This window comes from Phaethon aethereus, assembly GCF_964289735.1.
Source record: "Phaethon aethereus genome assembly, chromosome: 6".
Classification (NCBI taxonomy): Eukaryota; Metazoa; Chordata; class Aves; order Phaethontiformes; family Phaethontidae; genus Phaethon; species Phaethon aethereus.
The window spans coordinates 6,262,224-6,277,762 of NC_138580.1; the positions used below are offsets into that span (position 1 = coordinate 6,262,224).

The 15,539-nt window shown below is 38.2% G+C and overlaps 1 protein-coding gene across 1 annotated transcript in view; it reads left to right on the forward strand.

Annotated features, from left to right (window-relative positions):
• Nucleotides 1-15,539, forward strand: part of LRP1B (LDL receptor related protein 1B) — a gene marked incomplete at its 3' end in the record, with an annotated part of 741,532 nt that overhangs the window by 637,646 nt on the left and 88,347 nt on the right. Inside the window, exons 61-62 of the mRNA XM_082001234.1 lie at nucleotides 9,126-9,314; nucleotides 10,120-10,268. Of these exons, the coding sequence (XP_081857360.1) occupies nucleotides 9,126-9,314; nucleotides 10,120-10,268 (338 nt within the window). The remainder of the gene's footprint in view (nucleotides 1-9,125; nucleotides 9,315-10,119; nucleotides 10,269-15,539) is intronic.

Consider the following 15,539-nt stretch of genomic DNA (forward strand, 5'->3'; position numbering starts at 1 on the left):
ATGAATATTGAAACCAGCATCAAGACACAAGTCTAAGGTATAGGTAGGTATTGGTAGGCATGTAAATGGTCTCTGTAAATCTGAAAAATAATTACAGAATCTTTGAAACTGATTAGCACACTATGAGTCATTCTACTCAAATAGTGACTTGTATATATTTGAGAATAATTTAATCACTGCTGTGACAGCATGCTACTGTGTACTGCTACGAGGTAACTGGCATATAAACAACTGCTCACAGTGCAATTAAAAAGGCAATAAAACATTTTAAATTGGGTCCATAAAATATTTCAGCCCTAGATTTGATCAACTGATTTTATTGGCAGGTCTTTGCAAATTTATTCATCTCTTCTTACGGTATCATTGTAAGTCATATGTAATAGTCAGCTTTAGTAGCACAGATACATTTGTGCTTTAGGATGTTTAGATTTAAGTCTAAATTTCCTGCTTCTTTTGTGATAGTAGTTTTGGGATGTATAACAATTTTTGTGTGGGTTTATTATATTGAAATGGTCTCCATTTTCACTATTTCAGTTATATATTTGACTGGCAAAATATCCTACCACTTAATGCTAGGACTTGTATCTTCCATGCTTAACCAGTATGGATGTGTGATGTATGTATTACATTGCAGAAACAAATACATATGCATGCACATGTTGATATGAAAAATATCAGTAATAAGATCCTGGAAGTGTATTCATACATATTTTTTTTTCTGTGAAACATGGCTTCAATTACTTGAATTAATGTACATATTCTATGAATAATTTTTTTTTTGTTCATTGAGTTTGACAGGTTTGGTTTTTTAAACAAAGTGTCAATTAAATAAAAGTAATAGTGATTATAAAATGTCTCATATTTAAAAAAAAATCTGTTTTAATGTAACATACTTAAATTTAATTACCTCTGTCAAAATTACATACTTTTTCACAAGCTTAATGGGCATACTCTTATTGTCATTGCTCATTATTAATTTCATTGTCTAAGCACTTCAAATTTTTCATCAAAAGCAGCAACTATCAGGAGTAAGTACAGAAATAAAGTATTTACTGTGACTCAATAAGGTTACGAGTTGAATGTAAAATGAGACAAAAATGGTTACAAGGGACTTCAAATGGAAAGAGGACAGTATCAGCCAGTAATTGCAGCACAAGAGAAGATCAGCGATTTCCAAGTTTATTTGTTTTTGTAGGCATAATGGCTATTTTCTTATTAAGTGTTGTTCTTCCTTGACGCAGTTCATCTTTGTAGGATTCTTGATTCTTCCTAAGAGTTTATCACCGGGTCCATTTGGGTCAAGTTGTCTGTAGGCTTTTTACTTTTATTTTATTGCAGTTCAGAAAAACAAGAGTTTCAGAGAGTGGAGTACAAAAATAATGTAGCCTGTTTTTTCCAGTTTTATCACCAATGTAAATTTTCTGTCTTTGGCTGCCAAAATTCTTAAACAGAAACTGCTCTAATGCCACAGTGGGGGAAAAGTATATATTGCTTAACAACAATGAATTACCTTTAGCATTTAGTTACCAGCACTGGAACTTTAGCTGTGTGAATGCATTTTCGGGAGGAGCTTGACAGGAATCTTTCACCCCTTCTCTTCTTGTAGACTTGGCACAAGGGCATGGCAAGGTTGCAGTCCCTTCTTTTGGGAAAGGGAAGGGAGAGACCTCATTCTAGCTTGGAAGTGAAGTGATTAGCCAGCATCATCTTGAACAGGAGCTGAACACCAAAGAAAATCTAACCTTGGTGGACATGACAAAGTACAGATGTTTTTGTAAGGTTTATTAGTTAGAGGAGGTCAACATTCGTCCTTTTTAAGGATACTTTTTCTTGGGACATGACTTTTTACCAGCTGACAGTGAGACTTCTTTGTTGTTGTTGTTCCTTTTAGTTAAAAGTATTTGCTTTTACATTTGGAAGTACTTGTGTTTCAATAAAAGCTGAGTGCAACTGGGCTTCACTACTTCTGTGTGGCTTCCTCAGTAAGCATATTTTGTAGTTAAGAAATCCTAGATGGCATGATTTTCACCCCTGAAAACAAATGAATATTTTTTTATGCTTATGTAGAGGTACAGAGAAAATATAAGAGAAACAGAGTTCACACAAGAGAAAATATGACTTACAGCATATGAATTTATCTTCTTGGATCAGAACTAGTACAAAATGCAGGAGAGAGAGAGATATGTACATTTTACATCTGTGCATACTTCTCATATATCTACATAATCGTGTTCCCTCTTACGGAGATATGTGGCTCTTCTTCCCTTAAATTCATGCAGCTCTTTATCTCCCTTTAGTATGTTATCATCATTTCTGTTTGTGTTCAAGTATCTAATAATTTTTGTTTTCCACTGCTGCTGATCTGTTGCAAGCCTCTCCTTTTTTCCCTTTTACTACCCACCTGTATTTCTTCCTCCTGTTTTCTGCAGCTTTCTGATAGGCCTGTACATTCCTTCTCTTTTCTACCTTCTTTCTTATCACATTTCTCATCTTACTGTTTGGTCCAGCACTATTTGGGATTAGCATTCGGTGTAAGAGAATCCATGATTTGTGTATAAAATGAAACCTCAGTAGAGCACTAGAGGTGGCAGTAGAAGGCTTGTTAGAAAAGGAGGGATTGCAAGGGTCTCCTCCATCTCTGGTAGGAGGAGGATGTGCTAGGAAAAGGAATCACAAAAGCAAATTTCAGGTGCAGTCTTTCCTCAGAAATTACTTAGTGTGGTGATTTTGCATTCCATGGTTTTTGTCCCTCATAATTGTTGAGTAAGTTGTTGCATATGTCCCCATAATGCATTTTATTACACAAATAAGAAGGTCTTGAAAACCAAAAGAAGTATTGGTTTTAATTAATATGATTCTGTTGCTGGCACAAAGTACAGCATTTTTTACTCATTTATGATACATAGCATATGTTTCAGTATATGAAAACTGGCATGTATGTTCTCAGATTTACTATATTGTAAGCTGTTAAGAAACTTGAGTTATTGAAGTAACTGTTTGGGACTCAGTGGAAGCAATCGGCTGAGTAATAACTGTTCAGGCAAGAACTTATGAAAGGGGCTAAAGGCGTTTCTCACCTCCTCGCTTATGCCGTAGCAGCTGTCCAGCGTGCCTGTCCACAATGTTGGAGTCCGAGTCCTGTGGCAGTTGGGCAGTTATCCCCTTTCTGATTCACTGCACTTCAGTTACACTTGTTGAGATTTCTTCATCCGAGAGAAAAGGAATACGCATGGGTTACAGGGATTATTTAAGGGTTTGATGCTCTAACAATGAGGGGAAAAAAGAATGTGTAGTATGTACTCATCTAGTAAAATACTCAATGGACTGCTAGAGCTGTATCCAGTGGATTATTGGTCTCCAGGTGGGTTATTTTATTAGTTATTTTTGCTGAGTGTTTTGAGATATGGATTGGGCTTTGGCTTGCTTACCCCAATTTTGGAAGGTTTCATAAGGCCACAGGGTGACAGTGTTATGAGAAACCTTAAAAAAAAACCCAAACCAAAACAAAAAACTGTTGAATACATAGGTAATTTTAGAAAGTAATTAATACTAAGTGAGTGCAATTCTCATGGCTTGCTGTTAAAGTATGACTATTTAAATTCTCCAGGAATTTGGTGATTGAGATCTGACCCTAATGTTGGTGTAATGTAATGTTTGTGTTTAACAGAATATATTACTTTCTTACTAAAAGGATTGTCATGTAGACTTCTTGATGAAATGCTTTCAAATAGGTGATGCAGGGGAAGTTGAGGTACCTATCAGTTATGACTAACCTGGCTTTATTCTGAATTTACAGAAAATAGTCCATTTTCACAATGTTTGCCAAAGAAAGGAGAGCAGTTAGTCTTGCTGTCCTGTTTAAAACTCTGATTCATACCATAATGCATGCTGTGAGGTTAGCAATTAGTATTGAAACATGTAACTAATGTATGTCATTGATGAAGCGGTAGATCAGTAATGCAGCGACAGTTCTCTTGAAGTCAAAGGAATGGCTGAAGAAAGTGGGTGTTTCTTTTACTGCATACATTTATAAATCAATAGCTGTCACCGCCTTAAATTTTGGAAAGCTTGAAACCCTGATGTCCTCAAAGGCAAAGAATAAAGAGCATGAGAGATTATTTTACTGTTCCATCAGAAAATAAAATGTAAAAATTCCTTCACAATGTTGTGTTCATTTCTTTTGGTCTTTCGTAGTTGATGTGAAGTGTAGATTGTATAACCTATTACATGTCAACAGTTCTGATGTTCCATTGTTTATTATATATTAGAAGTTACACTAAGGAAAAATAATATTCAGCTATGATAGATCTAAACAGTAAAGTAAATCAGAATTAGCTGTCATTGAATGCCGGTTTTCAGAAACTTCTTTCAGCCTTCACAGATGTACCAACTGCGAGAAAATACTTTGAGTTTGAAAGTCAGCTTAGAAGAATTTTTATATGAGTTTTTATATTATTTAATTATTATTAATTGTTACATTTTAAGAATTTGTATATTTTTATGGTCAGCCCTAGAATTTTTATAAAAAATATTTGTATCAAGTGATGCTATACTTACTTTCTGTGTGTTTTACTTCATGTAGGTTTTTATTTAGCTTTTTTTCCTTGTACTATTTTATTTAACACAGTCCATTCATTGCTTCCTTGATTTTTTTATTTTTTTTTAATAACTTACTCTCTAAGTTTCTGTCGTGGTTTTGCTGGGATAGAATCATAAAATCAGTTTTCTGTTCAGGAAAGCTGCATTTCTGAGAAGACTGCAGCACCCATCACTGTGAGAAAAAAGTTGAGAAGACGCTTTGGTTTAGTTCATGGCCAGCCATGGTATGTGGGTTTCCATAGCGGTCAAGGCCTCCGGCAGTCTTGAGGCAGCCAGGTGCTAAAGCTGGGAGGAACGGAGGCCAAGGCAGCTGACCCGGGCTGGCCAACAGAAGTGTTCCATACCCTAAACGTCTAAAGCTCACTATAAGCTGGGGAGCCTGCTGGGATCGGCTCTTTCAATGGCTGCCATCCCTGGAGGGTCTCGCCTGTCGCCCTGCTCCCGAGGCCGGCTCTCCCTGCGCCGGAGCTGTGCCGCTCACAGCGTCCGCCGACCAGCGTTCGCTGCTGGGAGCGCCCAGCTCGTGACCGCTATTTGGTCTGAGTATAATTGTGTGTACTTTATACTGCTTTAGTACTAATACTAGATTTGTTGTTTTATTAAATCTGTTTCTATTTCACATTTCCTTTTTTCCCCCCAATCTCCCTTTCTCAGCTGAGAGCGGGTTTTCAGGGGCTAGAGCAAGTGTTGGGGTTTAGCCCGGAGGTGGGCTAAACCAAGACAGTTTCGTAGTCACAACAATATATATAGTTTTTACAGCTATAAAAGGTGCAAGCTCCTGAAAGAATTTTCATCAAGTCTGTGTTGAACGTTGCTTAATGAAAAGTTGATGTTAACACAGAGCCCCATTAAACTTACAAATTCACTTAGAAATAAGAAATAGTGGCAGGACAAACTACAGCCCGAATCTGCAAGTGTTTAAACCATTGGCAGTTTCAACTTTTGACCAATATCTGGTACTAATGGAAAGTCCTGTTTTTAGAAACAGATATACTCTATCATACTTCTTTTAAAAACATAAAAAAAAGAGAGTATAACATTTGTTAAATTGTGTTTAATATTGTGGTTTTGTTTTTAACATAATTGGAAGATACGAGCTTTTAAAACCTGGTACTTACAGAATTGACTTTAAAAAATAAAAAATGTACTTGAGTCAATGAACAGTTTTCTGAAATGCAGTGCTATAACTGTAGTATTTAACATTTTATGCCACACATTTAACTTCGCTTCCCTATTAATAAGGTGTGATGAGACAATTCGGACAGTATGTGTTACTCTCCTGAATCGTCTTTAGTTCATGAATATAAAGTTTCATCTGAATTTTGATGTATTCATTAAAATAAAGCTAGAATAAATTATGTGGGAACCCAGAAACAGAGACAGAAATGAAAATAAGCGTTTACTCTTACGTCTATACTCAGGGTATGGTGTTTACTTGTAATTCCTGGATGGCCAAAAAGATGATGACTGCTAGATGTATTTTTCATTGGTGGGGAACGATAAAGATGACTAAATCAAAATAATTTTTGTATGTAAATCCTCTTCATGTGCATTAAGGCTTTTACATTCCCATTTATTCTTATTTTAATCTTAACTGTGATCAGAATAAGAGAAAACAGACAAAGGAAAAAGCACATTTGTTTTATTTATAAAGACTGGAGTGGTACCTTTTGACATCTCTAATTTGATCAACAGCAAGGATCATCATTTATTTAAACAAATATTTTTCCAGAAATCAAGCAAAAATAAAACAAATAGCTTTATGGATAGGGTCATGATTTCACTTGAGTAGCAGTTTCTACTGTTCATTCCTGCTGCTTCTGTCAGCTTGGTTTGTGTTTCTCATTAGAAACTGCCCTTTAAGATCAGTGGGGAATTTCCTGCAGTTTTGCAGGTGTGCCTAAGATTCCTGCTTGACTTTCGATTTTTGTACTGTGGCACAATCATATGACTTAGAAGTTACAAGCAAACTTTCAATAGCAAATGTTTATAATCTTCCTAAAATAAAAAGTGCTGAGTTTAATATATCCAAGTCTCCGTATATAAAGACAGCACAATGGATTGTACCCAGATGTACTCAGAATCCCATGGTAAATATAGTAGCACAATAAAGCAACTGAATTACTTAAATAAAGTAACTAACTGGGAGAGTGGCAGCAGAGGAAGTCTGAGAGACTCCAGTTTCTCAGGGATCTCCTGAAATACTGGATAGTGATTGAAACCAAAAGGTGTTTCTTTCACAGCACATGCACGTACACAGATTTTGAGAAAGAATTCAGAATTATCATTTCCTTGACATGAATGTGTAAGTTCTGTCCTTCCTTAATTAATGGCAGTAATCTGGTAGTAAGCATATGTTATGATAATTAGTATTCGTAATTAATAATTATGAATTTAAAGATCATTCACTTTTTAAAATTAGAGATACGTGCCTCTTCTGGAACAGTATTAAATAGAATTAATCATTATCAAAGATGTATGCAGAGATTAGGGAATCTCTGAAGAAGGTTCAAGGAAAATCACCCATGTGAAGCAGAAGAACATAAGAAAAAACAGGTAACAACTGGGATTTGACTGCTTAGGCTTGGTTGTGAGCAGGTGCAGGGTTTGTTTCACAGTTTGCAGTGCTAGAGGTCCCCCCACTCTCCATACTACATGTAGGGGTGAAGCTGGGTACTATTGTCTAGTTTAAAGCTTATTTTCCCCACCAAGGGAGTTAATTCGTTCACTCCAGAGCAAAGTGGGGATAAAATTAACATGCAAGTAGTTGATCTAATTAGGAGGTAATACATGCAATTTTTCCAGTGGACAGACAGACGCTGCTCTAGCCTTTGGGTGTTTTCCTGTATCTATGAGGTTTTTCTGCAATTTATTCTGATAAATCCAATGGTGAGAAAATAAGGAAAAATAGAAAAAAGGGAAAAGACTCAATATAGTGGAAATACCTGTGATTATAGTTTCTGTATCCTTGTTTTGTTGTACTTGATTTGTTACTTTGGCAGCAAAACTAAAAGTAATGGTACTTCAAAGTACTTCAAGCATTCTTCCCTTCCTCGCTCGGAGGAACAGGATAGCAACAAGCACGCTATGGGAAGTGATTCACATCTAGTTTGTAAATGCCCTTTTCTCAATGTGATTCTACAAATAAGTGAATGTATAAGAGCTTTGCTTGGGGGTACTATACTATGTAAGGAACCATGCCAAGGTTTCCTATGTAGTAAGTACCAAAACTGATATTTCTTTACACTTTGACTAATTTCTTAGAAAAGTCTTGAAGATCTTTAAAAGGATATCATACTCTTATTTCAGCATGATGGCTGTGGTATATGCAAACATCCAAGAAGGGAAAATAATTTCAGGTCTAAGAAGCAAGGTTTCCTTGACCCGAAGGCAACATACCCTACACTGGCATTCACTATCGGCAAGACTGTTGTACAACATTGGATTCACTAAGTTGTCGTTCCCTATACACAGTATCAGTTATCAGTTGTCAGTGAACTATGAAATGTTCCAACTGGAATTTGAGATTTGCCAACTCTCTTTAAGCATATTCCAGGTAAAAAGATGAAGCTATTTTAATCTAGAAAACAAAGTAAAGGTGTTAAGGATATGCTGGCTATAAATGGCAGACTCAGCTACTCTAATCTGCCTTTTCAGCTCTATCAGTAATTAGAGTGATTCAGCAACAAAAGATTACAATTTACGAATCGACCATTGTGGTCAGATATTATCCTGTGACATTTATGATTACAGCTGTATACATTAAAAAGAAAAATGGAGCTCAGATTATGTTTACCAAGAACAAATAGCTCAAGATTAAAGAGTATACAGTAGGATAAAGAAAGTTCCAAAGCTTTTTCTGCCTTTTGTGCTTACATCCTTTTAAAAGTTATGTTGGCTCATCATTTTGTGATATTGTAACAATGGGGTAGTATCATCACTTTTTTATTTTGTTTTTTACAATTTTATGGTTGGTTATGCTAGGAATAAGCAATAAGCCCTCTTACTGTTATGTTTATTTTAATGCAAAACTTTTCTTTTTCCCATCTCTCTCGTCAGTATATTTTGCCAAAATAAAATACTATCAATTGTCTTAAAGGGTGTTAAATACATCTTATCTGGATGCGTATACCTTAGTTGTGGATGTTTTCCAATAACTTTTATTCCCCTAAACCAGCAAATGAATATTGGCCTTCTGTTAAGAGTAGGTTATGTTATATTTATTTTATGTACTACTTTAAAGCTTAACATGTCATTGGTTTAGAATCTGGAGGTGATTTTTGTTAACTGAAATTCTCTCATTTCCTTAACACTGATTGGGCCAACTAATTCTAAGCAAGCAGAGTTCGTACCCCATCCATCTTTATCGTAACTGGTAATAAAGAACCCTCTAGGCTTGACATATTGTCATGACAATTATTCTCAAGACATTATATAGCAGTTGTATCTGTCAGCCCATGCAGTATGGAATATTTTAACTGGCAGTCTTCCAAGAGCGAACATTAATCTTGCATCTCTTTTTACAGTCCCTAATCAGGATATTCCAGGGGTGATTGCACTAACGTTATTTGAAGACTACATCTACTGGACAGACGGGAAAACCAAATCACTCAGCCGTGCCCACAAAACCTCTGGATCAGACAGACTATCACTGATTAACTCATGGCATACCATAACAGATATCCAGGTGTATCATTCTTATAGGCAACCTGATGGTAATTATTCTGTCTATGCTTTCCATACAGCACATTGATGTGTTTCACTTAGTAGCCAATTGCTGAGTTAATGGAAGCTTGTTTATCTGCAGTGATTTATTTTTATTCCTGTTTTGTTTCAAATTGCAGAAGTTTTCAAATTAGCATTTTTAAACATAAATCCGTGATTAATGTTGTAAGTACATTTAGTATTAAATAAATGTGATACACATTGGTCAGCGGCGAGATACCAACTTGGGTGTTTAAAAATTAACCCAGATACTGACTGGAACTATGGAACTGTTAAGATGCGTTACAGTACAAGTTACCAGTTATCAAGATGGGAATAGTGTGTAATGAAAACATTTAAACTTATTATTTGAAAAGTAAGATAGTGTTAATAATAGAGAAGAATACCGTTCTTTAGAAACTTGTTGGACTGAGGGAATGTCAGAAAATGTAGATGTTACGATTGTGTCTGATCTCCTGATGCCCCTGGATTTGAATTGTAACTAAATACAATTTGGCATTTGGCCTAGATAAGCTAATTTTTTGTCTCATTATTAAAAAAAAAAAAAGACCCTAGTGCTTTTTTCTTCTTCATTCTTTCAGTATTGAATCTACGTCCATAGTGATAGTTATTTTTTGCATACAACAGACAATAGCTTAAAGGCAAAGGAAAAGGTTGCCTCTTACGGGTTTTTGATTTGAGACGTCCCATTGTAAAAATAGTATGTGTAATACATTTTTCTTCCTCTATAAATCAGATACCCTGAGGTGTACGGAAATAATAGGCTCTGATATTCTTTTCCTATTCTGTCCACAGTGTTTAAACATCGGTGTACTGTAAACAATGGTGGCTGCAGTCATTTATGCCTTCTAGCCCCTGACAAGATGTATACTTGTGCCTGTCCCACTAACTTTTACCTTGCTGCGGATAACAAGACATGCTTATCAAACTGCACAGCCAGCCAGGTAAGTGCATAGGTATGGGGGAGCGGGGATTATCTTTTACCGTGTTTCCACCTGCTTTTGAATAATGAATGCTGGTGCCCATGAAATGTGGAAGCATCAGTCAAAGAAGCTGAAGATGAGGTAACTCATGGGTGCATTTAAAGCGTTTCATCTTCAAGGCTATCCCATTAGTTGAAAATAGACTTGCAAATGCCTTTTTTCCAGAGAGTGCTGAACTTGTTCCCTTTCAAATATGGCTGTTTCTGCCAGTCACTAGAACAAATACAGCCACTAAACTCAGAAAAATTGCTTTGAAAAAACATTCGGATAAAATATGAAACATAAAAATACAAAGTGTATATAACAGTGGTTTGGGAGTATTCATGCATGAACAAACTTTACATTAATACAAGAAAACAAGCTCAGTCCAGTTATCTAGGTAGGTAAATGATAGGGTTACATTAAAAAAAAAACTCAGTAGCTGAAATGGAAATGATAGGATATGGAATTAATTAACAATTGCATCAATTAAAACATTGAATTCTTTATGGGAGGTGGATGCTCTAGTACTTGAAATAAACGTTTGGTGATTTTTTTTTTTTTATAAGGTAGATTAAGTAGAACATACTGCTTTCATATAAGAGAACCACTTTGACAAAAGTCTTTGGACTGTTCTACCCAAACAATTAATTTGTTGATTGTAATAGTACATATGGCCTTTTCTAGTAGTCTGCTTTTATTACATGTATGCTAATGATCTCTTACAGTGTTCTACATCATCATGTATTTTGTCTATACTCATTAAGGAAAGGGTTTTACCCTTAATTTTTAGGGAACAGTGGTCATCTTAATAAATGGTGTACAGTTTCAGTCAAGTGATATTGTTATTTAAGAAACCTTTTGTCGTGGTTTAGCCCCAGCCAGCAACTACGCACCACGCAGCCGCTCGCTCACTCCCCCACGGTGGCACAGGGGAGAGAATTGGAAGAGTAAAAGTGAGGAAACTCATGGTTTGAGATAAAGACAGTTTAATAAGTAAAGCAAAAGACCGTGCACGCAAGCAAAGCAAAACAAGGAATTTGTTCACCACTCCCCATGGGCAGGCAGGTGTTCAGCCATCTCCAGGGAAGCAGGGCTCCGTCACGCGTAATGGTTTCTTGGGAAGACAGACGCCATAACTCCGAACGTCCCTCCACCCCTTCCTTCTTCTTTGTCCCAGCTTTATATACTGAGCATGACGTTATATGGTATGGAATATCTCTTTGGCCAGCCTGGGTCAGCTGTCCCGGCTGTGTCCCCTCCCAGCTTCCCGTGCACCCCCAGCCTGCTTGCTGCAGGCCAGCACGAGAAGCTGGACTGTCCTTGAGTACTTAGCAACAACTCAAAACATCAGCACCTTATCAACATTTTCTCATCCCAAATCCAAAACATAGCCTCACACTAGCTTCTATGAAGAAAATTAACTCTACCCTGGCTGAAACCAGGACATTATCCACCCCTTATTCCATACCATTTACGTTATGCTCAGATACCACACTATCCAATATAACCTCATCAACTACCACCCCCCTTCCCATCCTTTAATATAATACACAGATTATCATCCCCTTAGTCCATAGACTTCCCTCCAAAATGTCCGTGAAAAGTCTGCTGAGTTCATTTAGTCCATGACTTTGGGCTCCATCCCTTATGGTGGTCACTCAGGACAGGCGAGGTGGGGTGTTGCATGGAGTTACTGGGCACCAAAGCCAGCTCAGGTCAGGTCACTGCTGCACTGGCACTGCTTCTTGTAAGGCTTGTCCTCCATTCATTCAGGTGGTTCCTGCTATAGTAGTTCCTATAACATGCAACTCAAATCATGGGTTACAACAGTTTAAAGGTACTTCCATTACAATCTCCACCCCTGGGCCCTTTGTACTGGACCATAGGGTTTAACATTGCAATGAACTCCTCCCCTTGCCCCTGCTCCAGCTTGGACTTATCCACAGACTGCAGTCCCTTCCGTGAGCCACAGTCTCTCCAGGGGTATATCTGCTGTGGCATAGACTTATCCACAGTTGCAGTCACTTCGAGGTGCACCTGCTCCAAAATGGCCGTCTCCACAGGCCACACTACCTCCAGAGATAAATCTGCTCCAACGTGGCCTTACCGATAGTTCCAGTTCCTCCAGCAATATACCTGCACTGTTGAGGGCTTCTCCATGGCCACACACTTTGAGGTGCTCCAAGCATGACCTCATGCACAACCAATAATGCTTCAAGGTGCACCTGCTGCAACATAGACTTATCCACAGCCACAGACGCTTCGAGATGTACCTTCTTCAGCGTGGACTTATCCGTGTGCCACAATCCCATCAGAGGTATACCTGCTGCAGCACAGACACAACCATGGCCACAGATGCTTCGAGATATACCTGCTCCTGGCATGGGCTTACGCACGGTCACAGACGCTTCGGGGTGTCCTGCTCCCACATGGACTCACCCACAGGTCACAGTCCCTTCGACTCGAGTTCACAGTGGAGTTCCAGCCTATTCAGTACAGCAACACAGGAAAAAAACCAGCATTACCCCGGCCATCTGCCAGCCCAGGCCCAAGGCCATATTGCTGTTATCAGAATCTTCCCAGGCACAGCAGAGTCAGACGATCAGCGGTACAGCAGCAGCGAAAGCACAAAGCAGCCACTAACGAGCACTGGACGCTAATACATGCAGGGAAGGCAAACCCATGGCAAGCACAGGGGCCTGGCAATTAATGGCTAAACAGCAATAACAACTATAAATATTATCATCTAGCACATTCCAATCAAACTTGTCATTATCTCAAATACTTCGTGCCCCACGTTGGGCGCCAAAAAGGACTGTCGTGGTTTAGCCCCAGCCAGCAACTAAGCACCACGCAGCCGCTCGCTCACTCCCCCACGGTGGCACAGGGGAGAGAATTGGAAGAGTAAAAGTGAGGAAACTCATGGTTTGAGATAAAGACAGTTTAATAAGTAAAGCAAAAGACCGTGCACGCAAGCAAAGCAAAACAAGGAATTTGTTCACCACTCCCCATGGGCAGGCAGGTGTTCAGCCATCTCCAGGGAAGCAGGGCTCTGTCACGCGTAATGGTTTCTTGGGAAGACAGACGCCATAACTCCGAACGTCCCTCCACCCCTTCCTTCTTCTTTGTCCCAGCTTTATATACTGAGCATGACGTTATATGGTATGGAATATCTCTTTGGCCAGCCTGGGTCAGCTGTCCCGGCTGTGTCCCCTCCCAGCTTCCCGTGCACCCCCAGCCTGCTCGCTGCAGGCCAGCACGAGAAGCTGGACTGTCCTTGACTACTTAGCAACAACTCAAAACATCAGCACCTTATCAACATTTTCTCATCCCAAATCCAAAACATAGCCTCACGCTAGCTTCTATGAAGAAAATTAACTCTACCCTGGCTGAAACCAGGACACCTTTCCACTTTTTTTCTCAGTTCCCTTAAGGTACTGTTTGGTGTGATTTTATGATGTTCATCACATCTTTTCTGTTTAGACTGCCTGCTTGTTACTTCCTATTAAGTGATGCACAAAAAGAAAGTGTAAAACACTTATAAAATGAGGAATTTCTTACCTATTTTTCCCCCATACCTAGCTTCTCAAATTTGTTTGGTTAAATAAACAGATTTTTTTTTTCTTTTTTTCGTATATTAAATTTTCTTGAAATGGCACTGGAAGCTTATTTCACAGTGAATTTGTATGTTAACAGTTGATTTAACATCTCTATTCCTTTCTAAATAATTCATTGGTAGTCTGAATTGAAGGATAGCATCACATCCTCCAGGAGCAATATTTTATCACTTGTGGATTGCATAGGAGGGAGAACAGGGTTAAATAGAAGAAGCTGCTTCAGGCAGACAGTTACAAGCTGACATTGGTTATCAGTCATTTTCCTCCAATTTTGAAATCTCTTTACTGTTTGATAATTCATCACTCTGATGGCATCAGATGCAGAGATCAGTGGCAAAAATATACTTTGTTACTTAAGATTTTCAGATGATGCTGTAAAATCATAGCTGTTCCTATGACGTTATCGCTCGTGACAACACACCCACTGTTAGCTATTTCTGATGAAAAGATGTTGGATGGCTTATAAACTGATCTTGCACACCTACAGACTTTCACCTGTCTTTTGGCAGCTAATCTGACATGAGAAATTGTTTAGTACAAAACACAACATGCTCTATAACACCAGGACTCAGGCCATTCCAGGCACACCCATATGACTGATCCTGATTTTGTAAAGTGTCTGGTTCCCCAGTTTAGAAGGGAATGCAAGCATTTTCATGCAGAGCATAAGAGCATCTAAGAGTTAATACCCATTTCCTGGAATTAAATTCATAATGTCATTTTAACAGCTTGAAGTCCCCTTATGGTGAGCAGAGCAAGGCTGGCACCTTAAAACGATTTAAGCAGCAGGAAGGCTACACCAGCAAGTAGAAAATACTAAGAATGAGAATTGTCTGAGTTTCTGTTTGACTCCTACATTTCAAGGCCTTCTGCTGAGCTACTCTGAGATTCATACCTTTGTGGAACAGTTTAACAGTTTAGAATAGCTTCCTTTCAAACCCAACCTGTTATACAGCATGCCGCTCAACTTGGTACAAGAATGATGTAGCTCCAACTATAGGTCCTACTACATAAATGGCAATGAAACTCTAAATTTTCTTGGCAGAAAAGATAAAACCGAGCTAATGCACCAGATTTAATATACTTTTTAAGTATGGCTTTATTGAATAATCAATGATTTTAAAAATGTGAAAAAATAAAAAAATTATGCCTAGTCATAGAAAATGAAATGTCTTGCACGTCTAAACCTCTTGGTTTTCTTCCTTTCTGTGCTCACACAGACACCAGGTGAGAAACATAGGATTTTGTAAAAGTTGCTGATAATCTATCCAGATTTTTCTCCCTAGCATTAGCCACATAACACACTCTGATTTTAGGTTTAGCCCTAGAAGATTGCAGCAAGTAATGTCTACTCTTTGTTTTGTTCGCAGTCCTCCTTGAGTCAGAACAAAGGTACAGTTTTGCCTGAGTTCAGAGTAGAGGCACTGCCAGGGTCTTGCAAAGGGTTTTTCTTTTTTCTTTGAGTATTTTACCCTTTTGAAAGGGTTGGAAGGCCTAGCTTCTGGTTTTCTCATTTAATTCAAACGATATACGAACTACTGTATACAAGTACAACACGGCACGTTAAGGCCCTTTTCTGTAACTGTGGGTGTTTCGATGTATCTGGAAAAAATTATGCTAAGTCTGCTTCAAC